Raw genomic sequence first — 20,452 nt, forward strand, 5'->3', positions numbered from 1 at the left:
AATGTATCAAGTTGAAAGTCTCATGTAATCTACACTATTTGAAGAAAGCCATTAGACTTTTCTATGCATCATAAACGATTTTTAAGTGAGTTCATACTATACATTTTTCTATTAATAGTTTGTTTCACTTAATATAATATATCACGGCCATTTTTCCATGTTCATACACAATAAATGTATTTTAAAATTTTTAACAGCCATGTAGATATTCTTATATGGCTGAACCATGTGTTATTTAACCAATCCTTTACCAATAAGCATTCAGGTTTTCTTCTATATTTTTCTACCATGTAATTTTTATGCTTCTGTAGTAACTTAAACATTGTCACTTCCTGTTTCACTTATCTTCTGGTTTGGAAGACTTCAGTGTGTCCATGAACTCCAGTTTAATAAATACTTGAATTTGTCAAGTTTCAATATTGGTAGACAGTATACTAGTCAGGACTGACTCAATTTTAAGTAACAGAAACCCAACTCAAGTAACTTAAAGCAAAAAACGGTATTTATTGGCTCACATAACTGAAAAGTCCATAGGGATATACTAGCTTCAGGCACGGTTGGATCCAGGGGCACTAACGTTGTCATCAGGACTCAAGTCTCTCCATCATTTGGCTCTGCACTGGCTTCATTCTCTGGCTCATTTGATATGGTGGGCCCTGGTGGTTTGAACTTTTCATACTACAAAGCCGAGCAACCTCAGTAAAGAGAGCTTCTGAGCTTCCCCTCTACAGTTCAGTAAAACTCCTAGGGCTGAGTATCACTGGACCAACTTGGACCACACAACCATTCCAGAACCAATCATTATGGTGAAAGAGATGGACTATGCTGACTGATCAGGTCTGAATTAACATGTCCACCCATGAAGTTTTAAGTTAGGTCAGACTGTCTGAACCATGTGGACTGAAGAGAGGGAAAAGTGGTTCCAAGAAACATCACAGAGTTGATACAAAAACAGATGGAATCGATGCTGGTCAATCAGAAACAACTGATGTCAGTAAGACCAGATACTGAAAAAGTTTTTAGTCTCTGTTCAGTAACAGCTGGCATTGTTACTTTCTTGATAATAAAAGTATTCTGAAAAAACATCATGAGGAGTAAGTTTGTCCTGTACTCAGGAAGCTTGTAATCCATATGAATGGAATAATCGTGTCCAATAGCGTACTTTGGATGATGCAATAGTGTTTCAACAGAAGTACTCAGTGGACTTGAATCTGAGAGCCCAAACATCTTGCTGACATGATGCAGGACAACAACTAGCAAATAGTTCTGTGAGGCTATTGAAGTCAGTGGTAAGTTTTAAGTTCAGTGGAAAACTTTTCTTGTGTTACTTTAGTCTTTTGCCAAGGTGAACTGGTACATTTCTGTCACCTCTGTATTACTGCAGAAGAGAGGAATGGACAGTGCTTTCAATCTGCTGTAGTCCTTCTGATCTGGTAGAACGGGTCTCAAGTGCTGAACATGATGAAATACATATAGGCGTAGAGGCTTACTCTGCACTTGAAAAAAAAAAAAAGAAATGCTGCTGGTCAAGTGGTATATAGCATGGTCCTTCTAGTCGTGAACATTAAGTCCTGGCAGGAGGTGTGGGGAGGTGAGATGTAGGTTGCTTCTATTCAAAACTCCTTTGTGGAACTGAGTGTGAGACAGGCTGATACCAATTGTAGTTCTCAAGCACGACCAGTCTTGACTGCAACATGTCAAAAAAGGCATACAAAGGCTGAGTCTAAACAGGCAAACAGGGTACCTTCAGCAGGGCTAGCCACACCAACAGCCAGGATGTGATCTGGAAGAATGGGCAGACCGATAATCAAAGCTCTGTAAATTAGTTTTTACCCTCAGTACTCCGGGGTCATTCTTTAGGGTTTACTCTTGATACCATTTTCTTAAAGGGCCAGTCAGGTATAGCAGCTCTGATTTTTGTTTATCTGCTCAAGAACTTTCAGCTCAGTAGAAGGCTATATTCTCAATTCAGACTTGAGGTTCTGTTGAGGAGTCTATGCTACATCTGGGAATGACAAGGCTGGGAGAGCCAGGTTGATGAAGATTGGCCCTACTCTCTTTGGTAATCAAGTCTCCATCTTCAGAAACTCGACCCATCTCTGAGAATCAGCTTATACACAAGGCCTTAGATTGGTTGGATGGTGCTGCTCAAAGACTCAGATTGAGATCTGAGGCAGGGAGATAGTAGTTAAGATCCTAGGTTTCAGTTTTAGGCTTTCTTCATTTTCAACCATCAATTCTTATACACAGCATATACTAGACTCTTGAACAGATGATCATCCTCACCTTAAGACCCTCATTTTGACTGCGTTTGACAGGATTAAAGGGAATGACTGGCAGTGTAGATCAGTGTCTTTTTCTGTAAGTACAGAAGAAAAAATCGAGCTGACATTTTGAAGGTAGAAAAATGGAGTTTGTAGATAACTTCCTATTAACAATAGTTGTATATACAAGCAAGCTAGTCATTAAATTTTTATTACTTGAGGATGTGCAGGCCTTGTTTGATGATTTGTAGACAGAGTCATGTAATCAGGGTTAGTCTAGAGAATAAGAGACAAAGATACAAAGAAACCATTCCCAACATTTAACCAGTGCATTCATTAGAGTATATTTGAGGACAGCTGGCCCTTAAGTAGACTGTGAAATAAGGGACTGAGATCTTTCTCATGACACAAATCGAAGTCTACTTGTTTGACATCATCTGGTCTGGGAGTTCATGAATTGAATCCATCCTGCAGAAACAGGTAAGTGTCTTAATGCATGAGAGTACCTCATAGCAAGGAATGAAGTCAGCCACTCCAAATCAGTATAAAACAACAGTATTGAGACAGATGAAATTCCAGGAAAACATCCACAAAGACAAGACTCTGTGGTCTTGTAACATTAGGAAGAAGCTGCAGGAAGCTCTTGAGTATACTGATAAAATCTTAGCTGCAGGCTTGTAGATTGTCAAGTCAGTCTACATTTCCAGCAAAAACGTAGACGATACGCAACTTGAGATGCCCAGCAAGCAAGCTACCATGGCCTGGTCAAAAGGCCTACCTCCAAATATCCCTAACACCTGTAGTTGATGGTACCAGACATCAAAAGATCCATAAAAGAACACCTCTCACTGGTTAGAAGAAAATTTTCCAAAAGATCACATTTAAAAATCACATACATGAGAGAGGATGTTCAAAAATAGTCTCTTCTGGATCAGGTGTTACATGGAGTTACAGCAGAGTATTGATAATTTTGGAGCAGATCTGCCAATGATGGAGGAAATTTTTTTAAAGGTTACTAGCTCATTTATCCTGGCAATAGCAGTTAAACTGAATAACCAAGGAGCAGTGTAACTGCCACTGGTTGAGTCAGAGTGACTCGTAGTTTTGAGAATAAGATGAATCAGGTACCCTTTTAGGTAATGTTGCCAGAATTTCAGTTCTACTTTCATAGTTAATGTTTATCCCTTGCACACGAAGTAGAGTACCATGGCTGATGATGGGAGGTCCAATGTACAAGTTGGTTTAATATGGCCTCAATGAGGCATCATCAACTTTAGTACCAGCTTCAATACTTGGCGATTCAGGTATCCAAGGAGGATCAAGACTTCAAAGTTATGTATTTCAAGTACCACTAGAGCATCTGGTGTTTGTTAAGGAAGCTGGGTAAGGGGGTGGGTCAGTGTAGAATACATATGAATTGCTGACTATATAGAATCCCAGGTACCACTGACTTGAAATCCATCTGGGGGTACAGGGCTGCTAGTCTAGGTTCACTTGAGACCACTTTCAGCCCACATGACTACTCTGGGGGGGCCAAGATATGCCCATCTTCTTGCACTTTTCTGACTTTGCCCACAGTTAAGTATTCCTAAGAATGTGCAGCATCAACTGAACATGGACTGGGCTGGGCAGAGGTACAGATCATCAGAATGCCAGTTAGGTTGCACATGTTGTCTAGGGCAGTGGTTTTCAAACTGTGTTCTGAAGAATTCTAGGTGTTGTAAAGAAGTCTCCTTAGGGGTCACCATGGTGGTAAAGGAAGATGCTTGTGGCAGCTTTCAGGCCCCCCACTCCTGCTTCATCTACAGCAGCTCCTCTTTTACTCTGGGCTTCCACATAGTTTTCATCCAAAGGGCTTCATGGTCACAAAGCCTTTGGAAAACCAATGATCTAAGAATAAGTTGTTCACAAAATGCTGAAATACAAAAAATAGGTCACAGAAACCAGAAACTGTGAGCAAAGCCTGTGGTAAGCCAAGAAGGTGTTTTCCTAGTCATTCTTTCCCTAATATGGGCCACATTAAAGAATGAAGTTAACATTCAAGTTTGCTACACATTCTGATGGCCCCAAATTGCGTTTGTGAATATCTCAGAGAACAGGCTATTGGTTTTAAGTGACAATAGCACTGGATTTTTGCAGTCAGCATACATCTGCAAAATGCATTCCATTTCTTTGGAAATATTATCCCAAGTCCATGGCTAAATGACTTCTTTTCAAGCACTGGTAAGATCTCAATGGGCTAGAACTCAAATTCTAAGAAAATTATTTCCTTCTCATCCCTCCTTCCCCCTTTCTCCATCCTTCTCCTCCTCCCTTCCCTTCCCAATCTCCTCACCCACCTGAGATTCAATACCTTTGAGCTAGATTTACAGCACAACTCTAAGGACAGAGAAGTATATTGCTAAATGTCATGGAACTCATCCAATTGGGGGGGGGCAACATTACCTTTTCCCCATTCCCTCCCCATATATCCCCACAAATCTTCTAGCGGTTCCTTTAGCAGAAAAGAAAGAGGTAATGGTCAAGGTGTGGGTCTTTCAGATGATGACGACATACCAATTCAAGCAGTTATTGACAAAGTAAGAAATGGGGGGGAGGGGCTTCAAAGAGGCTGTTTACTCCTGGGTCTCCAGGGCAATCAGGAAGCACTGGCTATACTGCTTTAAAGCAGTTTCCCCATTCCATTTAAAGGAATGCTGCAACAGTAACATTCGGTGTTTGATTAAATTTAGGACACACTGGGCTGAACAGCTCAATGAGGCTCTTTGTTCCAAGCCTTCTGAGATCTTTTAATACACAACACTGAATCAGGGGAGGAACACATATTTTACCATCTTACAGGACTACCAAAGCTCTTCATATATGAGTATGCATCAAATATACATACACATATATGAATAGCACTGCTCTAAAAAAATGCAGGACTTATGTTAAGTAAATGTTTGGTGGTAGAGGACCATAGGTAAGATCTTGGTGTCTAGGAGTTATTAATTAATAAGACTTAGGGGGAAAAAAAAAAAAGGAGAAAACATGAACAGGGATCTCCAATTAGGCCATTTGGGAATACCATGTGAACAACAGATCTAAAGTAGCTTTGTGTTTCATATTACGTAGTCTTATTGTCAGATGAACATGGCCTTGTTGACTGGAATAATCTACCACTATGGAGACAGTCTGCTCTTAAACCTTAGGGGTACGGCCATCACAAGATTACACTTATGACATCCTGACTACTGAGGGTACCAGATCAGGAAGTTGGAAACTTTTCTGGGGTTACCAATCTCCAGTCATCTTAACACTGCAGGTAAAGTAGAGGCTAAGTTCATTCTGTGGAGAGAACTGGACTGGGAGTCAGAAGGCCTGACCTCTACCACTCTGAAGCTGGGTCACCTTGTATAACCTTTTAAATTTCCATTTCCTCATTTGCAAAAATGATTATAATTTACTGTGTTATTTTGATAATTGGGATTAATGCATGTAAAAGTGCTTTGAAACTATAAAGTGCCATATAAACATAAGGGATTACCATTATAGGTTCTACCTGGATGTATCAAGAGGCCTTTTCTGGAATCTGACTGGAGCTTTGTGAGATGCTGTTAGATAAAGGGATTCCTTGGTAGAATTTCTTATATTTGTGTGAAAAGTTCTGGTTCCTGAGTAATCCCAAAGATGCTGTGAGTTCACTGTGCCTTTGTTTTAATCCCAATATCTGCTGGTCAGAATATCTGCTTTCTATTCAGTAGGCTACTATAGGCTTGAAGTGGAAAAAGAATAAGGTCCAGTGACCTGGATAGGATCCTAGACACTTCATGAATTTCAATCATTTGAGATTGTGGGGTATGGTCCAATGCTATTCTTGAAAAGATGTTGTCATTCTTCAGTGTTGATAACTAAAAATCCTCTGGTCCAAATTTATTATGTGTCTCTGAAGGCTTTAACTGAAGAAACTAATGCACACTCAAGGAACAAATTGGGCCTTCGTTGTGATAAAATAGCTTCAGCTACTTGGCTTAAACAGTTTGACTTCACTGTAAAGGGCTGTGCTGAATCTGGGTGGAACAGGACAGGAGTGGAAGTGAAGGCCACATCATGATGGTTGAATGCCTCTTGGATCACAGTGGTCCACTGCAATGGTGTCTTCTTTAGCAGTAAAGTGAAGGAATCACCAAGGGCAAAAATCCAGGTACCAGATCTGTAGGCTGATGTAATTGTACAAGGAAGGTGGCCAGAAGGTCCAGGCGAACACTCAGCAATCAGGAGGCACAGGACTGGAAGGGACAGGAACAAAACAGGTAAGATAACAAATGCATGGAATTACAAACACAGGACTCTCCCAACACTAGGGTGGGTGCGCTCTCAGCATTATCAGCTGCCTGATGGGTACTAATTCTTGATAAGCCTAGCTAAGAAGCTGACAAAGGATAAATGCGGAATAAAAAAAGCTTTCTGATTAACAATTAGTGATGATAAGAACAGAAAGAGTTCTCTGGCAGGGACTGCTTCCTGACTCTTGAGAACAAACTGTCTTAGGAAAGCAGCAAACAGGAATTGCCATAAGTCTCATAATTTGGGGGAGTAATTTGATTGTATTCAGGCTGCTGAGCAGTGCCTGGCTGGGGAGAAAGAAGTGGCTCTGATGGTAGCACAAGAACTGAATTTAAATTTAAATACCAACATCAAAGGAGATCTTGCCCTTCTTCCTTTTCCATTGCTTTCTTCAAATTATCTTATGACCTTGTACTTTTAAAATCTGTCTTTAACTTTCATTTTAACAAGATTCCATCTTGTGTGGGAGAGAATAAGGTACCCAGGGAATAAGACCCTGGTATGCGCACCCTTCTGTTAATACCCTATGCAATATATCAGTTTCTCTTCAGGTCTGAGGGCTCCCTAAGTCTTTTTAAATTTAGAATTAAAAAAAAACAAAACAACAACAACAAAAAAAACAACCCACCATGGAACACAGAAACATGACCTATAACTAGTGTCCTTTTTCCTAATCAAGAGTAATTAGGTTACCACACAGTGATTAAGCAAACGCTTACTGAGTGTTTATTTCGGTAGCCCACTCTCTAAATTACTCCTTTCTATGAAATGCTTCATCATATGCAGTAGTACGTGCGGGCAAAAATCCTTAAAACAAAGCCCTTGCTTTCAAGGCGCTTGCTATCTGGAAAGAGAGCAAATGCTTGCAAATTACTACTTCACAAGGTATGCTATACAAAGATAGCTAAAAGATAAGCAACAACATAACATAAAATTAAAAAAAAAAAAGGTAAAAGTTAAGGAGACTCATGAAGTAGAGAGCATCTGACGTGGATATTGAGGAAATGGCAGTGTTCTGACAGGTGAAGAACCAGAGGAATACACTCCAAAGTAGAGAGCATGAATCAAAGTGCAGAGGTGGTAAGTAAAGAATGAGGCATTTTGGAAAATGGCAAGTACCGTAGTTCACTTTCAATGGAGTGTTGCTAGAGTTTGCACTGAAGGTCTGGCAGAAACTCAGGTCTTCAAATTCCCAGTAATGGTGCTGGTGGCAGTGCTTGCTCAGTTGCTGTCTCTTCTCAAAGCAAGGTCAACAGCCCCCAAATTCAAAAACAAAAATATTCCGCTCCAGAGTTCCTGTCACATCCTGACACGCTCTTCAGGTCCCAGGTGTTGAAAATCTGGAAATCTGGAGTCCATGCTGTGGCTACACAGAAAAGAATCTGCTTCAGCCAGTGCAGAACACTGTAGTGAAACCTTTTCGGCCTCCTATCCTGGACATTTCATGTTTTGTCACAGAATTTCAAGCTTCGAGTTCCAGTTGTTTTTTCTCCTCCTTTCTCCCGAGGAAAGCATAAGATCACCACAGTCTTAAGATTCTTTTGAGGTACATCCAAATAATAACAAAAGAGCTAAAAGACCAACACATTTTTCTCCGAAACAGTCATTTCTCTGGAAGTGAGATCATTTGTCTCTGCCCTTTACGTGAAAGGAATAGTCAATTGATCTTCTCAGACATTTGTATGAAATAGCAAAACAGGTAAACACCTAACCAGACAAAATACACTTAAATGTGTTTATGTTCACTTGCTTAGAGCTTTACCACTGGTAAGCACCACTCCACAAAATGAAAATGTTTGAAATTCAACTGTTCAAACATTTCTATAGTGTTTGCTGCACAATGGCCTGGAATTTGATAGAAGCAGCTGACAATTAACAAAGAAATAGTAACTGGCATTTTGGCCATCTTAGTAACACACTTGCAAGCAAACAGAATACAAAGCAGGCCAGGAAAAAGTTAAGCATCGAAACACTTCCAAATCTACTGATTTTTAAGTTCAGCAGAAGTCATTAACAAAACTCTTCAGAGAATGTTAACCTTCAATTAATAAAGACAAACCCCCAAACATCTTCAGGAATCCCATGCCTGGCTTAGTCTGTTCCAGTGAGCCAGCTTGCTAAAAATCCACCGGCACCATTAATTAGCTGGACTCGGCAGCACCATTTAAAAATAAGCCTGCTCACTACCAACCGCACAGACTAAGGATATAAAATAGAAGCAAGTAATGGATGGCAACCATGGTTGTGGAAAACGGTCAATGAAAGAGAACGGGAGTCAGGTACCAGTATAAGCAGCAAAACACTAAGAATTGCAGGGACTAGAGAACACACCCATTTCGAGTTTTAGCTGCTTTACGTTGGGTGCCATTTAACCATACCAACGTGTCAGCCACCTTTCAGGCACCCCATGGTAAAAGGAAAGGACTCAGAATAGAAGCCAAGCAGCGGAGTGCTGTTACCCCAAATATCCATTATGCATAGAAACAGCTCACATATCCCAGGGATTCAAACAGGGGCTTCAAATCGGTTGTGAAGGGTCCCAAATGACAACTAGGCCTCAGTTTCCTCCCTGTGGCATAAAACAATTGTAGTTCTTAACTCTTCTGGGTCACAGCCCCCTCTGATAACTTGCTGGCGATGGATCCTCATTCCCCAAAAATGCACACTCCCACTATTTCTGCATACAATTTCGGGGAGTTTGGGGGATCTCCAACTTCAATCCAAGGTTCCCAGGTCCAAAATCCAAGAACTGGGCAATTGCTAACTTTTCTTACAACTCAAAAAAAACCCATTACAAACAATAATCACCCCTTACGTACAACAACGCTTTATACTTTACAAAGCGCTTTCAACCCCACAAACATTGATAGGCAAAGGAGGAAACTGAGGCGCCGACAAATTACAGAGTGATTTGCCTAAGGTCACTCGGCCAGCTGGTGGCTAGGCCCGGAAGCAAACCCAGCTCTTCCGACTCCGGGGCTTGTCTCCCCACCCCGGAGCTGCCGCGGGAGCTCCCGCCCCTCACTAAGGGGGCATAAGGAGGAAAAGGCAAAGTAGAAAGCCCACCACCAACCATCCCCCGGCGCCCTCTTGCCCCCCCAACTGGGTCCTTGCAGGCCCCGAAGGGTGGCGCCAGGCCTCCAGGCCGGCCCCGGCCACCCCCGCCTCCCCGGCCGCGCCAAATCCCGCCGCTGCCGCCGCCTCCCCGGGAGCGGGGCGGAGCAGTTGCCCGCCGCCGCCGACCACCCGGACGACTCCTCGTCGAATCGCAAACGCATAGGCCGCCGCCCGAGTTCTGCGTACAAGAAGAAAGACGCGGCGCGAGCGCCAACGGCCACCGGGCGCGCGCCGCGGCGGCCGGGCCTGCGCCCCAAGAGCTGGATGCCAGAGCAGGAGAAAGAGCCGCCAACCGATCGCTCGATCGACCGCGCGCCCGCTCCTTCGCCCTACCAGACCGGGGAGGGGGGGAGGGCGCGCCAGGGCTTCTTCGAGTTAGGGGCCTGACTCCCCGGCGACGAGACAAGATGGCTCCTCCGGTCCGCGCCGCAGCTACCGTCCCGGCTGCGTCGCTCGGCCCGCCCCCGGTACTGTTTCTTTAAATGGCGGAGAGGGTCATGAAAGCAGGAAGAGGGGCGCACGCTCTCACGTGACAGGGGCGGGCCCGGCTAGCAAGATCCGGTCACGCGGAGACCCGCTACCCGCCAATCAGGAGGCGTCGCATCAGGGCGGGGGCGGGAGGAGCTGCCGCTCTGTGATTGGCCGAATGCGCGGCGGAGGCCTCGGGGGCTTGGGGCGTCGGGGAGTGCGCGAGGCGGCCCGGGTTGTGTGCACTAGCGGAGACAAAGCGGTGGCTGAGGTGGCGGTGGCGGCTGCGGCAGCGGCGGCAGAGCAGCCCTAAACGCAGAATTCTGTGGTGCTGAGTCCTGTCATCATCTCATCCAGCGCGGCGCGTGGGCGGCTGGTCTCGCGGCGGCGGCGGCAGCGGCGGAGGCGGAGGCAGCACATGGTTCCAAGAACGCCCTGCGGTTGTTGGGTTCCAATTCCGTGGGGAGGGACAAAGGCAGCTTTGAGCCCCGGGCAACGCCCGGTCGGGTTGTGCGCTCTCCACACAGCCCTCGACCCGAGCCTTGAAAGCTGGGACTAACTCCTCTCAGTGAGGAGGCGGCGGCCTCGGAACCGAGGCCCAGGAAGGGCCCGAGAGCGGGAGGCCTCTGTCTGAGGGTAGTGGGGGAGGGGCGCTGCCCGCCTCAGGTGATTTGGGCGGGTCAATTCTGAGGCATTTTTGTGGGTCACTGTGAGGTAATTTGACCCACTACCCTGAGGAGGTTGGGACAGGAGCACAAGCTAGGTTGGGTCTGGGCTTTGGAAACAGAAATCATCGTCAGCGTGTAGGAGACTTTTCAGTTAAGAGGTGGCGAAGCCGGAACTAACGCCATATGCACTCCATCGACTTCATGGCCGCCAGCCTGGGGCCTATTTAGGAACCCTGGGATCATTGGTGAAGAAATGGGTGACTGTCCGGTTTTATGACAGAAGTTGGTAAATTTCCGGGTTGGTAAATTTTCTGATCGGAAATTTGGAGGAACAAAAAAAAGCTTGAAGAACGTGAAGATGGAGCAGTGATAAAACCTCCAACTTCGGTACCATCTACTCCAACATCGTCCACATTCAACTCCTTGAACTATTGAAACTTAATGCTAAAAAGACTACAGATTTATAACCGTTTTTTCCAGAATATTCCATCATAGTCATTGAGAAGATAAAAAACTTAAAGGCGAAATCAATTGTAGTTTTAGACATCTCTTTGAATGTATTATGGATAGATACTAGGTAACCTTGTTCCACAGTAAGGAGCACAGATTTACCAAACCTTTACTGGAAGGAATCCTGGAAAATCTATTCCATTGTAGGGTTATATTTTCCAGTTAGTGGGCGAAGGCCTGAAGACCTCACTGCACTCATGGCTTTCACAAATTACAGCAGTCTGAATCGAGCTCAGCTAACCTTTGAATATCTGCATACAAATTCGTAAGTATCCTTTAGGTGCTACTGAGGTCCCTGCTCATTGCCTGATAATACGGAAGTCCTTTTCCCCGAAAATTCTGCTTTTTTACTTTTGGGGATGTATCATTGGATGAGTCTTGAGCTCTGTATTGAAGAACTGAGATCAGTGAAATATTTGTTGCTAGTCCAGAAGAATATGATCCTCATTTGTTGGATCAAAATATATTTGATCAAATGCAAATTTTAGTTTTTTGACGTCCATACCTTGAGTTGTCAAACTCCAGTGTTTGATAGGAATCCAACATGTACTCTTCTTTGGATCGCCAGAAGTTGGACTATTCTAGAATCAACTCTCTCTTTAGGGACAACAGCCAAAACAGTAGGGTTATAACAAGTCTTTTTTTCCTAACAAGAAAAAAAAGAATGAAGACCTTTATTTATTTATTTTTAAAGATTTTATTTATTTATTTGACAGAGAGATAGCCAGCGAGAGAGGGAACACAAGTAGGGGGAGTGGGAGAGGAAGAAGCAGGCTCGTAGCGGAGAAGCCTGATGTGGGACTCGATCCCAGAACGCCAGGATCATGCCCTGAGCCGAAGGCAGATGCTTAACCGCTGTGCCACCCAGGCGCCCCAAGAATGAAGACCTTTAAATGACAACTTGTAAGAAGAAATGATTAGTTTCTCTTTTCAGCAAACAGTTGGCCTTACCTTTCTGGGAAATTCGTCCCTACATCCCATATAGATTTTATGTGTTAAGCAGGAAATGGCGACTTGTTTAAACCCACAATTTAAATAGCCTTTCCCCAAAGTATGTGCAAATCACAGAACACGTGTTATGATTCTTGAGTTCATGGAGAGAGTATCATCATCCCATGTTGACCTGGAATGTTTCAGGGTTCATTCTTATGGCCATTCTCTTGGAAGTAATTCAGTGGGATCATAACCACATAGTGTTTTAATACATTTGTTTGTCACTCTCAAGATGAAGGTAAGTATTCTACCATTTTAGTACCTGGAGAAGTGATGAGCAGCTACATGAATGGCCCAGAGATCTGAAGAATCACCTTGAGGGTTGATACAGACTTCAGTCAGCTAGTAATAGTAAAATAATTTTTAGCTTTTTATGGAAAAGGACAATATGTTATTTGTGATGAGAGCCTGTAATTTTTTGTTTACTCTTTCCAATCAAGGAAATAAAAATTTTCTGAGTAGTTAAGTGAATTGCCAAATGGTGATAGCCTGGTTTTATTTTTTGTTCAGGAAGCTTATTATTGAACTAGAACGTTTTAGAGTAGGTACTGTAGAGGCCATTTAAGTGAAGTGTCATGCTATGGATGATGAATCTGAAACCCACGTAGATAAGATTGCAGATCAGCCTTGCTTAGCTAGTTGATAACATAGTCTTGGGCAAAATCTTTAGTATCCTTTTTAATATTTGAACTGCCATGTTTAAGAACAAGCGTTTGAAGGCTACTTAGAGTTCACAGGTGATTGTGTTTGAGAAATGGTTACTTCATTTCTGAATTGTGGAATGAGAGGCCAAACTTGGAATGACAGACAATATGATAACCTTGGAAGACCATGAATGGGACTTGCGAAACTGGGTGGGTTGTTCCAGCTTACCCCAAAGACTTTATTTGATAATAAAATAATAGTTAAAGCAGTTAATTGCTTCTTGCCACTTTTAAACATGTGTAAAGTAATCTTTATAGTAACCTTGCTGGGTTAGGATTATTCCTATTTTGCAGTTGAGGAAACAGGCTCAGATTGAGTAACATGCCAAAAGTTACACATCTGCTAAGTGGCAAATTTAAGGCATCAAGAATTAAGGCAATAAGATTTATTTGGCCATAGTGTCTTTAACCATTAGGCAGTACTAAGTCTAGTCAGTTTTACCTTTAAGGGTGGTTTTGCTTCTAAAACAAAGGGTTTACTTCCTACTTGGAAAGTATTCTGTTTATCTCAAAAACCTTTAATTTGAGGTTCTGGAATATTATTTCTTTTGCTATCTTATTAATAGTTGAGCAGAACTAAGGTAAAGAATCGAGCTCTAGTTAAGTCACTTGTTTAAAGGCAAATAGAATTTTCTGTGAAATTTGACTTACGCATATTGAATTGGAACCACCTGCTTGCATGAATATTTGAGGGTTGGATGTACCATTTTGGAAGCTTTAGATTCTCTAATCTGGATCACACCTTTGAAGTTGTCTACTTTTGGATGTGTCCAATCCTGTCAGAAGAAAATATCAACCCTAGAATACCATGATAAGTTAGTTTATAACCAATTTCAAGATTTATTTATCATGGTGACATAACTGGAAATTCATTTCTAGAGGTAACGAGGTTTTAAATTTTCATCAGGTGTGACTTGTTTCTCCTAGTGATGGTGGATGGATCTTCTCTGTGTTAAGTGTTGCAGTGTCACCTTTAGAAATGGGGAGATTTGTCTTATAGTACCTTCTCCTTTGTTCTAATTTTTAAAACATAAGACCATAATAGGGTGTTTGACATCTACAATATTGCCGTATTGTGAATCATGAAAGGTATGGCCCTTTGCTTACCTCCCATGTAATTTCGACTTGCAGGCTGAACCCAGGCAGGCTAGAAGAATAGAAGTCAGTGTGGTGCAAGTGGAAGGAGCATGCATGGGCTTGGGAACTAGCTAAGCTTGGATTTGCCTGCTTCCTGGCCGAGGAAGGTTGATTTCCCTGATCTTCAGTTTCTTCATGTATGAAAGGGGGCTAATTTGACACTGTGAGGATTATGTAAAATGTTTATAAAGTAATTAGCTCATGCATGGTACACAGTAAACATTGAATAGATGGTGATTATTGTTTATTTAGTGTATAATAATTTATATAAACCAGAAGTCGGTCAAAGTAGCAGCTTCCTCTTCGGTGGTGGTCATTAGGCAACTATATTAGTAAATTCTGAAGCATTTGTTGGAGACAGTAAACATCTGTCTTGAGGGGTTTTTTTTGTTTGTTTTCGTGTGATGTTTAGGGTAACTGTTGATGGTTGTTTTGGTTACATCAGCATTAAGATTTAAAGCAGGCCTGGAAAATTCTTACGATAATGTGAAAGTTTTAGGCTATTTTCTTTTAATACAGGGTGTTGCTAGTATGAAATAAGTTATGGTTATTAAATAAAAGCGGTTTTATGTGTTACTGCTCTTTAGTGGTGGGTTTTGTGACTACTAGTAAAAAGTTCATGAGCAATCTAGGTGCTAGATTCCAGATACAGTGGTGGTAGTGATGTTCCTTTTTTATAAGGTGCATATCTTAATCACTGCAGTACTGCTAAGTGGTCTGATAGAGAAGGATGCTTAAGTGTAAGTGTAAGATTCCTGCTCTCTGTCAATTCCTGTTGGCACATTTAATAAATTATCCTGGCAATATGAAAATTTTGGTTTGTTTTATCTATATATGTAGTAATGTAGAGGAACCTCTTACCTCTAGAGACTTAATATTTTGGGGGACTTAGTTGAAATGTGGGTTCACACTCTAAATATATTAAAGCCATTTGAATGTAAAATGGTTGCTCTAGTTACTCAGCTTTATTTTCTAGCAATTAAGGCAATTAACTGTTGTCAACATCTCCAAGAACACAGCAGAAGCCATCACTGTATGGTGGACTTGTGGATAATCTATTGGTTTAAATTCAGGTTGAATATAAATAGGGACACCATTTTCCTTACGTAATGAGTAGATTTACCCGTGAATTTGTCACTGGAAATGCTGAGCTGCAAAACTATTTTGATCATGGCACAAATGGTAAAAAAGCCAATTGAAAGTGAGAATTTGCTAAAAATCCTTGTCTTTTTCCAGATAATTGACCTTTCTTGGATAACATGGAAAGAATCTTTACATCTGTGGAAATAATTTTATTTGATACTTATTCAGATACCTGTTTCAAATGCTAGCAAGCAATGAATGTGTCTCTTTGAATATTATTTGTAAAAGGGAAGAAATTATGTTGGTATGTTTTTGGTTCTTATGATTTTAAGAAATATTTAGAACTCTGACTTTAGAGTTTGTTAGTAGGACCCATAATCAGTTGAAGGTATAGAGAAGATGATGAGTGTTGTCTTTGACCTTCCCAACGGTTGTCACAAAAGACCCCTTTTGTGTCACTACATATCACAAAAGTATCCCTTAGCTACATTTTAAAGATACCTGTTAACTTACCTAAAATATGTATGTGTGGAACAGCATTGATACTCTGTGGAACAGTGAAGGCCATTTAGAATGTTTTCTTTAATTCCTGAATTTACAAGGCACATTTCTAAACATTGTGTAGAAAGCAGTGAAAACTTAGCCAGAGATAACTTTGTACTTGCCCTTTTGAGATCTTACTGAATTCTGAATGTCTCATTTTCATGTGAAGCAGTCAGAAATATGTATTGCTGAGAAGCGGTTGCCATTTGTTTTTTATTTCTTTGCCCTGATCGCAAAGGGTATCAGGGTTAGTTTTCAAGATTATTAATATTCACTATTCTCACTACCAAAGGCCAGTACTTCATTCTTAAACATATTTATTCCAAAGATTCTGCATACAGGTTGTCCCATTCTTATTATGGTTGTATTCTTTTGTTGTTACAGGAGCTATATTTGTGAGTTTCCTTGACTATAGTTAAAGTACAGGTTCTCATTAAAATGAGAACTTTTACAGTAGAATTTGTTATTTTATAGTTTTATATAACTATCCTCAAAATTAAAAACATTTAGAGTATAGAAAACTAACTCACTTTGTAAGTTTCTAAGCCAGACAGGAAAATGATTGAAAGCTTGAGAGCAAATGGTAGATTTAATTTATATTACCTTTAGCAAATCACCTTAATTTTTTAACATTTTCCCTATTTTTTTAGTGTAGTAATCTACAGAATACTTTGTTTCTTCAATTGATAATTTGGAGAATTTAAGGTGATTATTGAGACTTAAATTTTTTAATTAAAGATATATTTTCTGTAGGTTTTTCTCTTAGAAATTGTTTTTCTTTTCATGTAAAATAGTTAAGGATTGGCTTTGGGTCAGAAGAATTTGAGCTCTATTTTCTAGGTGAATTGGAGATAAATTTATACTTTTTAGTAAGATATTTATTGGTGCCACCTTTGGATTAACAGCAAATATATTCACTGATCTCATGGGAAAAAGTTCTTCCTAAAATTCCAAGAACTGCTTTTTTCTATTTTTTTTAATAACTAGTAGTTTTAATTTAAAATTTACTATTGTAAAAATTTGTAGGTTTACTTGAGGAGGGAAAACCAGGGTTCCTGGACAGTTCAGTTTTGGGTGTTTATTTTATAAGCAAATATTTTACAATTTGTTTTTTGTTTAACGTGATAATAGTAAGTGATCAGAGATCCCAAACATCAGTTATATAATTTTGGTATATTTTATTCTAAGTTTTCAGAAATTTTCACTTTGTCTATTGGCTGAAATGGTATACAAAAAAAAATCAGCTGGAATAATTTATTTTTGAAAAATTGATGATGGTAATGTATTAGGTTAAAGATTTTATTTTTTTATCAAAAGTCAAGGTTTCTAGGTGGACATATCCTAACTTTTATATCTAAAGAGGACTTTTATGGGGGCACCTGGGTGGCACAGTCATTAAGCGTCTGCCTTCGGCTCAGGGCGTGATCCCAGTGTTCTGGGATCGAGCCCCACATCAGGCTGGTCCACTGGGAGCCTGCTTCTTCCTCTCCCACTCCCCCTGCTTGTGTTCCCTCTCTCACTGGCTGTCTGTCTCTGTCAAATAAATAAATAAAATCTTTAAAAAAAAATAAAGAGGACTTTTATGGGAATAGCACAAATTAAAGAGAATGTAAATGGAGAAAGAATTTAAGGATTCATCTTGTGAATAAATATCATATTTATTGAGGTCTAAATAATATGGTAACTGTGTATTTACCTAACCCAACTTTGAGCAGCCTCCTAGAAGAGAGATGACCTTGTTAAAGGGACCCTAGGAAGAACACACCAAGCTGTCCTAAGAGGAATTGTACAAGAGGGTCTTCAATTCCTTTCTTTAATGTGGAGAAAGTTTTTTTTAGCTAGAATTGAAATGTCAGGGAATAGATTATTCTCTCCTTTCTCCTCACTTTCATATGAAATATTTTGTGTACAAACTGCACAGAAACAAATGGGTTTTCTTCTTTCACCAATGGGTAATATGCAAGTATTGGTAAAGCAAAATGTTAGCAAGTTGTCCATTGAGCGTGCTTAGAGATATGCAGAAACTGATAGGTGGTTAAGGCAATGAAAAATACATTTTTCTAGGCAGAACATGAGTAGTGAAAAAACTTTTAAATCTGTAGTATACATAGGAATCTTAATGCTTCACAGTGGGTTTCTTAACATAGTAAGAACATGAGTAGATAGCAGAACTTGATTAACATTTGAGGGGGCTTAGCAAGCTCTTAAAAGGCTCTAATTGTGGGGAAGTTTAAATTTCAGTAGTATAAATTGACAGGAAAAATGGCAATTTTAGATTTTTTTTCCTAAAAACTAACATTTTATAACCTTGACTTACTAGGTGTCATAGTTAAATTCTGTAATTCTTCAGCTGATTCTTAGTATTTATCATTTCAGAACTACTCATGAATTCTTGTTTGGTGCTCTTGCTGAACTGGTTGATAATGCAAGGTATGTAGTCTTTAGGCATACAGCCTGTGCTTGAAAACTTTTTGGGTCGTTGTGACCTTTGCTTCTGAAAATGTGGGAGGAAGACAATTCTGTAAGCAGCTGTAATTCACTCCTAAGAGGTCTCTTACCCCAAAAGTATTTTTAATAGCACGTTAGTTGATACTTCTGGTTTACTTGATTGACTTTAATTCATCCATTGCTTTCCCTAAAAATAATGAACTTATGACCTTCAAAGTTATCTTCTCTTGTGTATTAGAGAAAGATAATTGTAGTGAAATGCAGGGAATTAAGATAAAAACTTACGAATCAAGTTAATGGGACAGACAAGATCTGATTTAATTTGTGCTCTCAGAACAGTACACCATGGAAAGTCTTTAAAATTATGCCAGAGTTATGTGTGTTCTCAAAATGTATATTTTAATGTCAGATGACTCCAGTTGATCAAGGTGTCTTCTATTGTTAGCAGCTGTGCTTGAAAGAAATTCTTTAACACTGTGTTGTACTGAGTTCTTAGTGATGGATATATAAATGTTACTGTGCAAGACTGGAAAGAAGTTTGGGTTGGCTCAGAAATAAATAGAAATATCCAAATAAGATTCTGTTAATAATTATGAAAATATTATCTCAGTTTTGTTTCTGAATGCAAGCATGAAATTCAGACACATTGCTTATTGACCAAGTGTTGATGACTAATGAAGGAAGGGGGTGAAAGTTGAGAGAGGTACTTTTTTTTTGGTAGAGGTGCTTTCTAAACAGATCCCCAGTTAATGAACTTGCTGATAATTTTTTGTTTGTATCTATATCTATACTATAATCCTGTACCATTATTACTTTTATTGTTATTCACTGGACTGTTTATGGAAGTGTGTTTGTTAACTGTTTAATCAAAAAACTCCCATTTTGTTTAAATCCTGGTTGACTCATAATTTTAGTATTCAATTTAAAAATGCTATAGCTTAATGGAACTGTGTTTGAATGTGCCTCTTGTTAGCTTAGTGAGACCCTGGTGTGCTGCGGCAGACTGCCTTTTTGTATATCATATGGTGAACTGGAGATTCTTGGGAGTCATACACATATATTGCCTGTCTTTCTCATATTTGAAACTGCTTTTATGTTTTGGGGAATAGGTACATGTAGAACTGTATGGATTTGAGTGGGGTTTTTGCATTTAAAACGTATGAAACTCTCTGTGCCTCATTTACCTTGCCTGTGGTTGGCAGAATTGGACTGATTAGTTTCAAGCCTTTATTGATGACTGAACTTGTATTTCAGCTTGTGGTTGGAGTCTAATGGAGTGCCCCAACTTCCTTTCTAGGTTAGGGAGGTTACAGGCTTGTCAATTAGTCTGCTGACTGTAATGTATATACTGTGAGACCTGATTTTTCATAGGCTTTGTGGCAGATGATGTTTTCTTCTAGTATCTTGTACAAAAGAAAAACAGACAAGTTACTGGAACATTTTTTATGATCGCTATCAAATTAGTGAGGGAAACATAGTTGTGAGTAATTTTTTAGTGTGTAGAGGGGAATGTTCTTTCATCCTCTAGATATTTTTACTGTGAAATCTGTATTAAAAAGATGTATCCAGGCCCTATGTGTCATGTGGTTATTTTAAATAATTTAGAGCTTCAGAACTGTTTCACAGACACATAAGGAAAATAGTGTCGCCAAGTATGAAAGTCTATTTTAATGGATACAGAATTTCTGTGTAACTTCTAAAAATAGACTCAAAATAGTATGCATCCCACTTAAAATACCATGTATTTTGATGGTTGATATTTCATATTTTCATTTGGATCTTGGTTTCTTCTCTTTTAATTTTGCAGAGATGCTGATGCCACCAGAATAGATATTTACGCAGGTAAGTCAGATGTCAGTTCTTCTCATGTTCAGTTCCTTTGAATGCATTTATTGCTATGCCTGAGAAGAAATGCCTAAGAACCTGGTGAGATGGCACAATTACTCTAGGTCATAGGGTAGAAATAGGGCAGCTCTGGTCAGGCATATAATAGAAACCAAGAATATTGGTGTAAAGCAACTAACATGTGGTTCCTAGATTTATAGATCTATTTATTTATTAAAGATTTTATTTATTTACTTGAGAGAGCGCGCGCGTGCACAAGTGGGGTGGAGAGGGAGAAGTAGGTTCCCCGCTGAGCAGGGAGTCTCACTCGGTGCTCCATCCCAGGACCCTGGGATCATGACCTGAG

General features: G+C 40.2%; 1 protein-coding gene and 1 long non-coding RNA gene across 8 annotated transcripts in view; one reads left to right on the forward strand and one right to left on the reverse strand.

Moving 5' to 3' along the window:
- Positions 1-484: 484 nt before the first annotated feature.
- On the reverse strand, positions 485-10,174 carry LOC105235983. Of its 3 annotated transcripts, none has more exons than XR_004619079.1 (3): positions 7,710-10,174; positions 5,791-6,532; positions 485-4,179 (listed from the first exon to the last, which is right to left on the reverse strand). It is a non-coding gene; the product is annotated as an uncharacterized LOC105235983 (long non-coding RNA). The 3 variants fall into 3 exon arrangements; XR_004619078.1 differs by having other exon boundaries at positions 5,806-6,532; positions 7,710-10,173; XR_004619077.1 differs by having other exon boundaries at positions 485-6,532; positions 7,710-10,172.
- Positions 10,175-10,208: 34 nt separating this feature from the next.
- The window catches only part of MORC2 (MORC family CW-type zinc finger 2), a 39,519-nt gene continuing 29,275 nt past the window's right edge, over positions 10,209-20,452 (forward strand). For all 5 annotated transcript variants that reach the window (XM_034638738.1, XM_034638739.1, XM_034638741.1 and 2 more), the window contains exons 1-3: positions 10,209-11,618; positions 18,190-18,243; positions 20,069-20,103. In XM_034638738.1, coding sequence (XP_034494629.1) covers positions 11,551-11,618; positions 18,190-18,243; positions 20,069-20,103 — 157 coding nt within the window. In that variant the 5' untranslated portion in view covers positions 10,209-11,550. The remainder of the gene's footprint in view (positions 11,619-18,189; positions 18,244-20,068; positions 20,104-20,452) is intronic.

This window comes from Ailuropoda melanoleuca, chromosome 12, assembly GCF_002007445.2.
Source record: "Ailuropoda melanoleuca isolate Jingjing chromosome 12, ASM200744v2, whole genome shotgun sequence".
Taxonomy (NCBI): domain Eukaryota; kingdom Metazoa; phylum Chordata; class Mammalia; order Carnivora; family Ursidae; genus Ailuropoda; species Ailuropoda melanoleuca.